This window comes from Lasioglossum baleicum, chromosome 1 (genome assembly GCF_051020765.1).
Source record: "Lasioglossum baleicum chromosome 1, iyLasBale1, whole genome shotgun sequence".
In the NCBI taxonomy this organism is placed as follows: domain Eukaryota; kingdom Metazoa; phylum Arthropoda; class Insecta; order Hymenoptera; family Halictidae; genus Lasioglossum; species Lasioglossum baleicum.
In genome coordinates, this window is record NC_134929.1 from 1,777,148 (window position 1) to 1,788,214 (window position 11,067).

The 11,067-nt window shown below is 35.6% G+C and overlaps 2 protein-coding genes and 1 long non-coding RNA gene across 3 annotated transcripts; 1 reads left to right on the forward strand and 2 right to left on the reverse strand.

The window, feature by feature from the left end:
- Positions 1 to 495: 495 nt before the first annotated feature.
- On the reverse strand, positions 496 to 3,111 carry LOC143207420 (uncharacterized). Its single transcript, XM_076420874.1, has 8 exons — positions 2,625 to 3,111; positions 2,342 to 2,550; positions 2,092 to 2,271; positions 1,907 to 1,990; positions 1,744 to 1,815; positions 1,100 to 1,350; positions 861 to 1,020; positions 496 to 779 (listed from the first exon to the last, which is right to left on the reverse strand). The coding sequence occupies exons 2-6, from the start codon at positions 2,535 to 2,537 to the stop codon at positions 1,220 to 1,222; spliced, it is 663 nt and encodes a 220-aa protein (XP_076276989.1). The 5' UTR covers positions 2,538 to 2,550; positions 2,625 to 3,111; the 3' UTR covers positions 496 to 779; positions 861 to 1,020; positions 1,100 to 1,219.
- Positions 3,112 to 3,312: 201 nt separating this feature from the next.
- On the forward strand, positions 3,313 to 7,372 carry LOC143207428 (uncharacterized). Its single transcript, XM_076420887.1, is given in 6 exon segments — positions 3,313 to 3,436; positions 3,673 to 3,891; positions 3,982 to 4,289; positions 4,630 to 4,805; positions 5,358 to 6,420; positions 7,220 to 7,372. Coding segments are annotated over 6 exon segments (2,043 nt in total).
- A 2,334-nt stretch (positions 7,373 to 9,706) lies between these two features.
- On the reverse strand, positions 9,707 to 10,791 carry LOC143209187 (uncharacterized). Its single transcript, XR_013009059.1, has 3 exons — positions 10,676 to 10,791; positions 10,076 to 10,298; positions 9,707 to 10,011 (listed from the first exon to the last, which is right to left on the reverse strand). It is a non-coding gene; the product is annotated as an uncharacterized LOC143209187 (long non-coding RNA).
- Between the last annotated feature and the right edge of the window lie 276 nt (positions 10,792 to 11,067).

Genomic DNA, 11,067 nt, shown 5'->3' on the forward strand with positions numbered 1-11,067 from the left:
AATCTCATATACGTATAATACAAATATATATATTTATTTAGACATATAAAAATTTTATAACTATAAATATATATATTTATAACTAAATCTCTCTATATAACGTAGAAACGTAGAAAGAAACGTGAAAGCTGAACGTAGAAAGCTGGGGTTTGAGCCATTAGACGCAGCGTTTCTTCAGGAAGGTTTTGGAGAAATTCGCATTCGAAAAAATCCATTCGTTGAAAAGTTGTGACGTCATTAGTGTGCACTGTGCTCCGTCAGCCAGGGCAACCAGCCCGGAGGGCCTGGTTGCGAGAGCGTGCAGTAAGCACGCCACGAGCAGCTAGAATAATATAATATTTATTATATAACTAAATATATAACTAAAAATAAAATAGAAAAAATATATATAACACTTAACGAGACCCTTTTTTGTTTTTTTATTTTTTAAAGTATAGGGTGTAAAATACTTTACGTACGTGCTCCGGGATCATCGCAACCCCGGGGTGTGTGGGAGTCCCCCAGCTGTGACCTCGAAAATATCGAGAAGCACGTGCCATGCCCTAGGTGAACTTGTGCATAAGGTGCAAGACACAGGATTCACGGGGTATACGCCACTAAACTTCACTCTACACTGCTATTCCGTGATCTGGTCGGGGGAAACTGGCCGGGACTGTCCATGAGACTTTAGTAGACTTTAGTTACAACTTTGGTTCGTTCTGCAGCCCTCCTAAGCCATTTCTGCATGCACACTTCGGTATCGTTTACCGAAGTAGATACTTTAGATATCTTTGCTGCATCTAAAATTAAAATTTTAATTCAATAATATATATTGTATACAACTAAATATCAAAAATAACAAAATGCACGTTAATAATTACCAATTATTACTGTGGCTAATTTTGTAGCATCAAATCTTCTCTTGCCTTTCTTCCCAAGCCAGCTAAATTGCATTGCCAATTTATCGGTCATAAGGGATCCTAATGTGCGCTTTATAAAACTGGCACAATTGGCTCCACCAATATTCGCTAACTCGAGGGCCTGCAAATTAATAATTTATTTACAGTCGTGTGAGAACTTTTGGTGAGAAGCTGCTATGGTGAAGGTTCTATTTAATTACCACATTTTTTGCATTCTCCCCAGCTCGCAAAAATGCATCCAGTTCGTCGAATTCCTCTTGCGAGTTGACGGGACACGGAATATGCAGAAAAACTGATGAATTTTGTTCATCTTTTGAGGATCATTGTTGAGGATTCTTTTCAAGAATCCTCTTGATCTGCTGCACGTCAGTTGAAACATCAGTCAGCAGGCATCGTAAGAGATGCTGCTGTTCAATTATCGTTTTAAGATAACGATGGGTTTGCCCGTCTCCTGAAAATATAGATTTTTAGGTACGTGTTTACGCTAATACGTACTTTCATATTTAAATTCGTTTAGATACAGTGAAACGAATTAATATTCGGACGCTCTAAAAAGACGCTAATTTTTGTAATATTTTACTATATGATTTGAACGTATCTTTTAAATTTTCAATATAGGCCCACACAAAAATGTTGTAAAATGCAATTTTTATTATTTTTTCTACAATTATGATCAATTTGTAATGTCTGAAAATTTTGTTTCACGTCCTGTAGTAAATTAATTGCTCTAGAAAAATTAATTGCCCAAAAAAGTTCAAATTGTATAGTACGATAATAAAAAAGTTATCGTCTTTTTTAAAGCGTTCTAATATTAATCCGAGTCACTGTAGTTTTATTAACTTACCAATAATTGTAGAATTTGTAGAAACCTCCTGGACGCATTCATCTAGTTGGTCCATTATCCTGCTGCATGTACCTGAAAACAATAATCATGGTTAATACACTGATCTAATGATTATTTATGGAAAGAAGTTAAGCAATTAGCATTAAATCTTTTATTTACGTACCAAGCTTGGTGCGAAGTGTTAGCCCCGGAGGCGTGTGCAACACCTGATCGAAATCAGTCTGGTGGACTGTTGTGCTGCTTGTACCTGAAAACAATAATCATGATTTATACACCGCTCTAATAATTATTTATGGAAAGAAAGTAAGCAATTAGCATAAAATAGCATAAAATCTTTTATTTACGTACCTAGCTCGTTGCGATGTTTTAGCACCGGAGGCCTAGGCATCATCGATTCTGACTCCTCATCGGCATCACTCACCGTTTGTACTATTTTGCGTTTCCTTTTTGGACCAAGTTCAACTTCTGATTGTAGGTCAGAAGTTTCCTCGGCTACTTTCGCCTTGGCCCTTGCTTTTGCATAATCATCTAGAAGCATTTTTAAATTATACATATGTAATTATTTTAGTTTTATCATATTATAAAATCTTTAACTCACCAAACGTGCCATTCCTAAAATGTTTAATGGCGTGTTTTGGCCAACATGTGTTCACGCCCTCGCATGCTTTGATGGCCTTCATCATTCGGCTCTTGGATAACAAGGGCCAATGGCAATAATCTCCTATTATCCACAAAGAAGGCACTGCCTCCACCGTACCATCTTGTACAAATTCGACAATCGTCCACGATTTCATTTTTTCGCAGGTTCTGCAAAATTTATATTATATTAATGTATAAGGAAATATGTTTGCACTTTATGCCGCGGGCTTCATCACACACACTTTAAATCAGAATAACTTTTTATGAATGGAACAAACGACTTCAATTTCTCTGTAATGCTAGAAGGATTAGTTTAGTCTTAAATATGTTGAAAAAATACATTTCATCGGGATTGTGACACACCATAGTAAAAATTTATTTTTACAACTTTTTCAGCTGGGCCAATAACGAAAATTTAAAAGATGTGTTTTGTAAACTCGTATAAATTATATAAATTCTGAAAATTTTATTGAAATTGGTTGACTGGTTCACGAATTATGAACGAGCAAAAGCGGTAAAGATTGCAATTTTTGATGAGTTTCGGTCTGTGAGTGCTATTTTTACTACTTTTGATGGTTTATAATTAGCAAACTAATTTCAATGAAATTTTCAGAATGCATATAATAGCCTTACTGAAAAATTGAAGTCGTTTGATCCAGTCATAAAAAAGATATTCTAATTTAAAGTACATGTGATCAATTATGTGCGTAACTGTGTAAAACACTTACTTCTCTAAGTATGAAGAAAACTCAATAGTATGTATTACTGATTTCACTGATTTCACTGATTTCACTGGATTTTTCAAGCACGTTTTCGAAGCTCTCGCACAAGACTGTTTTCGTCATGCAGCAACGGCGCGTTCTTCTCCCGCATTCGATCGTCGCTTGTTTTATCAACCGTCTCTTTTCTTACCGATCATCGCTTGCTTCGATGGGACCGTACAATTGTACAACACAGCTGAACACTGCGGATCAAGGACCGTCCCGTCGTCGGAACGTTCAGTTTAGAATAAAGTATTTGGACGAGTGCTTTAGTGCTATCATCAACTGCGTGGGTAGAGTTTGTTGTTTCCATTTCAGATAAGTATTTATTTTATATTTATTATTATTCATTCAAATATGACTTGCAAAAGAAAACTTGAAAAATATTATATGCGTGCTAAAAAATTTTCGCGCGTTTACCAAGAAGCTTCTGTTTCATCGGACAGAAGTACAATTAACAATGAAAACAATGCAATAGTTTATTTAGATTTTTCGTCCGATAGTGAAATTGAAAACGACATTTCTGTAGAAAATCTTCAGTTTGAAGGAACTACACAAAGTCACAATTACATAGATTCAACGCGCGAGTTATTAGCCGACAGTAATGATATAAATGTTCGTGTTAGTTTAGCGGAATGGGCTGTAAAACATAGTATTTCACATGTCGCGGTTAACGATTTGCTTTCCATATTAAAGGAGCCCATTCCAAATAATTTACCAATGGATGCTAGAACTCTTTTAAAAACATGTAGGACAGTCGTTACCAAAGAAATTGAGCCAGGGCATTATTACCATTTTGGTTTAAAAAATGCCATTTTAAATCTTTGTCAATTTATAGATGTTTCTTATTTTAAAAATAATACAATTCAAATTAACGTTAATATTGACGGTCTTCCATTATCAAAGAGTTCTAGCAGCGAAGCATATCCAATTCTTTGTAGTATAACAGGAAATACAAATGTGGAAATGATCGGCATTTATCATGGTTCTCAAAAACTAAAAGAGTTTAATAGTTTTTTATTCGATTTTGTTGAAGAGGCAATAGTCCTTATTAATAGTGGATTGTTATTTAACGGACATTTATACCATTTACAAATCAAATCTTTTATCTGTGATGCTCCCGCAAAATGTTTTATCAAATACATTGTAATGATTATATAAGACACGAAACATCTCCCTCATACACCAGCCGCGAGCGCGCCACGCGAAACCGCGAAGCGCGACTTCCCGCGGCGGCCGCGAGGTGGCTACCGCGACGCCGCGGATTCTCGCGAGTAAATAGATCGCGACAGGCGTATAAGTAGGGCGGCGGAGGCCGTATCAAATCGGTTCGGGCTACGATCTGGCTAATAGAGAGGATTCTCGAATGCTACGACTGTATCACGAACTATCCCAACCTTTTCCTGCGGACCACGCCAAGGCCCCAAGTGTCATACAACACGGGGAGACCCTTCCTGCGAGAGACATAAATCTCCGCCGTCCGAAGTGGCACGCACCACCGGGCATCCTCGACCCAAGTGTCACACGGCACGGGACTCTTCGCCTCAAGTGTCACGCGGCACGAGGAATCCCTAAACGCTCAGGCGGCACAAACTGCGAGCATCTCGTTCCCGAATACCTGTACCATGCGAAGCATTGTAAGGCCATAAAATGGTCACTGCGGTAACCACGCTGCGTCGAGGTCGTTCTCGAAATCGTTAGGGAGCCGTCGAGTCACTATCGCCCGCGTTTGGACCTATGCATTATCGAGTACACTGTCTCATGTACTATCCGCTCTACTGTTCGCCGTCATACGATTAGCGCCGTTAGCTTTAAGTTGCGACCATCCGCTCCGCGTTCATCTTGCGTTCCGATTATTTTTCGCGCTCCGATCATCCGCTCCGTCATCGCGCTCATCTTGCGTCGCGTTCCGATTATTTCGCGCTCCGATCATCCGCTCCGCGTTTCAATGTCATCGCGCTCATCTTGCGTCGCGTGCCGATTATTTCGCGCTCCGATCATCCGCTCCGCGTTTCACTGTCATCGCGCTCCGATCATCCGCTCCGCGTTTCACTATCTCCGCGTTCATCTCGCGTCCGCGACTTTATGTTTAACTTGCGTTTTGTATTATATTAATTCACGTCGCCGATCGACGTACGTACTGTGATGAAGGACCTCGGTCCCTAATAAAGAGATCTGTTTAACCCGTATCTGCGTTGTTCATTCGTGGCTCAGAACAACCCTGGACAGCCGAGTGAGCTGGCACATTCTCCCTACGTTCGAATGTTACAACATAAAACATTGTACGGGATATCATTCTTGCACAAAATGCCATATTGAAGGAGATTATAGTGATAAAAGGGTATGTTTTCCGTACGAAAATAATATCAAATTGCGAACTGACGTTGAGTTTAGATCGAAAGTTGATGAAGATCATCACGCGGGTACAACTTTATTAGAAAATATTCCGGGTATTGACATGATCAATTCTTTTCCACTTGATTACATGCATTTAATTTGTTTGGGCGTAATGAAGAAATTACTCTTAAAATTATGGTGCTGTGGAAAACCTACCACAAAAATTTCACATTAGAAATTTCTTAATATATCAAATTCCTTAGTTTCTCTGGCGAAGTGCATGCCATTAGAATTTAATAGAAAGCCACGAAGTTTAAATGAACTGAAACGATGGAAAGCAACGGAATTTAGGCAGTTTCTTTTTTATACCGGCCCAGTAGTTTTGTTAAATAATATCAGTAAAGATCGATATGAAAATTTTCTTTCGTTGCATGTAGCAGTTATTATATTATCAAATTCAAAATATTTTAAATTAATTGACTATGCATCTGAATTGTTACATTATTTTGTTAAAACGTTTGAATTATTATATGGATCACAGTACATCTCTCACAATGTTCACAATCTCTTACACATTGCGGAAGATGTAAAAAATCATGGGCCACTTCATAATTTCGGAGCTTTTAATTTCGAAAATTTTTTACAAAGTATTTTAAAATCTGTTCGGAAGCCGAATAAAATATTAGAGCAGTTAGTAAAACGGCATACGGAAAATATTTTTATGAAAGAAAAGATGCATAGTAGTAAATTCCCGATTTTTAAAAATGAACATTTTGACGGACCCTTAGAACGAAATGTTAATGCCAGTAAACAATTCAAACGCGTTGATTTCCATAATTTCAGTTTAAAAACTAGTGAGCCAAATAACTGTTGTTCTCTTATAAATGGTGATATAATTCTTGTCGAAAATTTAATATTATCAGATGATGTCTACAAGATAGTTGGCAGAAAATTTTTATATCTAAAAGATTTTTATGAGATTCCCTGTAAATCATCCGAATTTGGAATTTTTTCAATAGAATCTCCTTCTTTAGGTCCTTCTGAAATTTTTAACGTTACGGATGTTTTCGCGAAATATATTAAATTAGAAATTGAAGAAAAAATTATTGTTTTCCCATTGCTACATTGTCTTTCATAAGTACAGTGAAACGAATTAATATTCAGACGCTCTAAAAAAGACGATATCTTTATTAATACTGTACTATACGATTTTAACTTTTTTGGAAAGTTAGAGCAATTGGTTTATTATATGATGTGAAAAGAAATTTTTTCAAAAATTGCAATTGATCGGAATTGTAGAAAAAAATACTAAAAGTTGAATTTATAACGTTTTTGCGTGGGCTTGTATTGAAAATTTACGAAATACGTTTTGTAGATCTGTGTCAATTAAATATATTCTGAATATTTCGTCAAAATCGGTCGACGTTGCAATGAACTACAAAGTTTAATAATGGTAAAATTTGCAGATTTTCACGATTTTCGGCCTCTAACTGCAGTAAATTTAAGAATTCTTACATCTTTCAATGCCTGTCGTTTTTTCCCGCATCAACGGATTTCGATGAAACTTTCACAGTGCATATAATTGACACAGATCTACAAAACGTATTTTTTAAAATTTCAGTATAGGTCTGCATAAATAAGTTGTAAAATGCAATTTTTAGTATTTTGTCTACAATTCCGATCAAATGCAATTTTTGAAAAAATTTCTTTTCACATCATGTAATAAACTACCCAACCAGCACAGATACAGCTCAAAGATAGCAGAAAGATGTCTGCCGCTAGACATTCAGATGTCTGAAAGATGTCTGCGAATGTCTCCGGAAAGTCTCTACAGGAGCTCCGGAAGGTCGTTTGTTACAGATTTGCCTGTCTTAAAGTGGTCTTTAGAATGACTGTTCGTCGTGTTTCAGGCATTGTAGAGACTTATTTTTTATATTTCACAGCCGTACTAAGGCATCATTCAGACCAATTCAGACATGTTCCACGACTCTGTCGGGCATCTTTTAGGCGACTTTCAAATGTCTCTTGAGCTTGTTAGAGAGACCTATTCATGCAAAAAGGGAGTGGGAGGGAAAAATCAATTTACGATAATAGTTTAAAATAAACGAACAAATAGTTTATTAGAATAACATATGTACTATTTTATAATGTATATTATATAATAATATCATATATATACTATATTATAATATTATATACTATATTATAATTTATATACTATATTATATTATATCTGTAGTTGTCAGGCAGAACGCCACATGTCACATATACTTTTTTCTGGTAAATACGTAAATCCTATACTCTAAAACTCAATTAATGCATAAACTGAGATTTTTGAAATTGTGACATGCGGCGCTTTTCCTTACAACCACAGATAGACAAATCATAAAAATTAAATTATTAAAAGTAAAATAAAATACTATATTCAGAATAAAATATCACGCACTTAAAACATTAAAATTAATACACTTAAATTAAAATTAAAATATAAAAATTGAAATAAAATATACAGTTGAAACATCAGAATCAGTATACAGGGTGGTTCACGCAACTTGCACACCTATAATAACTTTCAAAGTATGCGTTGCACGAAAAAGTTTTGTATACAGAAGTTGCATGGTCTGAAGGGGTACATTATGTAGTGTATTATTTTTTTTGACAGGTGGACGCGTAAAGGACATGTGAAGGTCAACTTAATTTTTTAAAATGGAATGAGGTATTTTTTAATACATCAATGCTGCAGCTGGACATTCGTTATAAAAAAGTACTAACCTATGTATGTCGAAAAGTTAATAGTTCAGGAGATATTTCAATTTAAATAACTCTAAAATACCATTACTGTCGTACTAAGACGTTACATAAGTAAGTAAACACTAACGTCTTAGTACGACAGTAATGGTATTTTAGAGTTATTTAAATTGAAATATCCCCTGAACTACTAATTTTTCGACATACATAGGTTAGTACTTTTTTTATAATGAATGTCCAGCTGCATCATTGATGTATTAAAAAATACCTCATTCCATTTAAAAAAATTAAGTTGACCTTCTCATGTCCTTTACGCGTCCATCTACAAAAAAGCTAAATGCTTATTCAGGGGGCCTGTTTCTGGCGCCTCACCCTGTATACTAAAATTAAAAAATATAAAAATTAAAATAAAATATAAAAGTGAAAATAAAATATTACTGATAATGTCTGTAGTTGTAAGGAAAAACGCCGCATGTCACAATTTCAAAAATTCGAGTTTATGCATTCATTGAGCTTTAGACTTTAGAGTATAGGATTTACAGTAGCGGACAAAAGTTTAAGACCGCTCTAAAGAAGACGATAACTTTTTTAATATTGTACTATACGATTTGAACTTTTTTGGGAAGCTAGAGCAATTAGTTTACTAAAGGATGTGAAAAGAAATTTTTTCAAAAATTGCAATTGATCGGAATTGTTGAAAAAATACTAAAAGTTGATTTTTAAATTATTTTATGTGGGCCTATATTAAAAATTTTAAAAACACGTTTTGTGTAGATCTGTGTCAATCAAACATATCCTGAAAATTTCGTCAAAATCGGTCGACGTTGCAATGAGCTACAAACGTTTAAAGATGGTAGAAATTGCAGATTTTCACGATTTATTGCCGAAAATCTGCAACTTTTACCATCTTTAAACGTTTGTAGCTCATTGCAACGTCGACCGATTTTGACGAAATTTTCAGGATATGTTTAAATAAACAATCAACTTTTAGTATTTTTTCAACAATTCCGATCAATTGCAATTTTTGAAAAAATTTCTTTTCGCGTCCTTTAGTAAACTAATTGCTCTAGTTTCCCAAAAAAGTTCAAATCGTATAGTAAAATATTAAAAAAGTTATCGTCTTCTTTAGAGCGGTCTTAAACTTTTGTCCGCTACTGTACATATTTACCAGAAAAAAAGTCATGGAAACACGTTTGGAAGGCTCAGACAACAATGCAATTTAACCAACCTCCTATGTCAAAGTATTAGCGATCGAAAGTGAAAGTATATGTGACATGCGGCATTCTTCCTGATAACCACAGATATATTGAAATTAAAATCACTTGGTCACACTCGCTTTGTTCATGTTTCTTGCAGCTGCCGTCCACTTTGGCTTTCTCCGCTGCACCTTGAATAAGAATATCTTTGTTTATTAATTTGCACATGAATAATCATTATAATAATAATATTAAAATAAGGGTGATAATTACATATAACAAGGCTGGCCGTTCGATAATTTGCAAACGGTTTTTTGCCCTTTCGGCCCAATCAGCTATAGCAGACCGCCATGCCAGCACGTCAGTCATAATGATACCTAGACTTTCCTGGCGAAGTTGTAGCTGTTGTGCCCCCCGTATTGTGCACTTCTGCTGCCTAAAATAAAAAATTGTTATGTAGCATATCACATTCTGCTAATTTAATGAAAATGAAAGATAAATGTCAGTATAATTTTAAGTGTATTTATTAAACCAGTCGCTGGTCTCTTCGGCCTCCTTTGCTTTTCTTCTAGCCTTCGTGTAGTCGTCTAGAAGCATTATATAATTATTATTTTAATTGTACATGTATGGTGTGTAACTACTTTAACTTACCAAAGGTACTGTTTTTGAAGATCTTTACAGAAAAGTACTCCCACGAAGGTTGAGGCAGTTCACATTGTTGGATTGCGTTGCTCAATTTTGATTTGTGTACCGGTGGCCAATAACATTTGTCGCCTTCCAGCCAACTATTTGGCACTGCTTCTACCGTTCCGTCCGCCAAAAATTGGACAACGGTCCATGTATTTGTAGGCATCTCCATTTGTGTGTATATATTCTAAGAATTGAAAAGTATGGTAAAATTTAGAGACTAATTTAAACATATATGTAATTACGACGTAAATATAATTAATTAGAGAATATATTTAGAAAAATAGCAAATAGAATGAAGGAATGGAAATATGACCAATTTTTGTTCATTTTTTGACTTCACACTTATTTACACGTTAGGGCGGTAGACTCGTTTCCAGGATTGCAATCAATTGCAATCCCGCACCGTTGCAATCCTGGAAAAAGCAGTCTACCCCCTTACAATACCGAAAGTAAATACTTTCTTTGACTTTCTTGCCAACCCAATAGTAAACTTCGAATATAGCGGAAGGGCATCAGCAAAAAACACTAACGGTAACAAATAACAGCAATGGAAGTACTTACTTTTGTAAATGTACACTCGTCGGATAAATTATCACTATTACAATACACTAATACAATTAGACACTTCTCTAAACCGACCAGGGGGTGTCGACCATGTGCGCCGGACCAGAAATAGTAACTTCAACAGCGCCACTCGGGGTAAACTACGAAGACAGAGAAGCAGATATGTTTCTCGCAGGAAAGCACTGACAGAGAATATATGAAACAGCTTAATTTTTTCGATCACGCGGGTAAGCCGCATTTCGCGAAGAAGCAATATTTTTTTATGCTCTTTGTGTTGAAATATTCTCTGCATTATTGCGGGGTCCCGTACAGAGCCCTTTTTTGCAATTTGGCTCTTGGAACTTTGTAAACAACAAAAGTGTACGTTTTTATGGAAGAACTTTTTTCTG

Bases quoted from the DNA above. Each gene is read 5' to 3' on its own strand.
- LOC143207420 (XM_076420874.1), bottom strand. From the start codon at position 2,537: ATGAAATCGTGGACGATTGTCGAATTTGTACAAGATGGTACGGTGGAG. The intron at 2,272-2,341 runs GTGAGTTAAAGA...AAATGCTTCTAG, and splicing joins TTTTAGGAATGGCACGTTTG to ATGATTATGCAAAAGCAAGG. The intron at 1,816-1,906 runs GTACGTAAATAA...TATTGTTTTCAG, and splicing joins AACACTTCGCACCAAGCTTG to GTACATGCAGCAGGATAATG.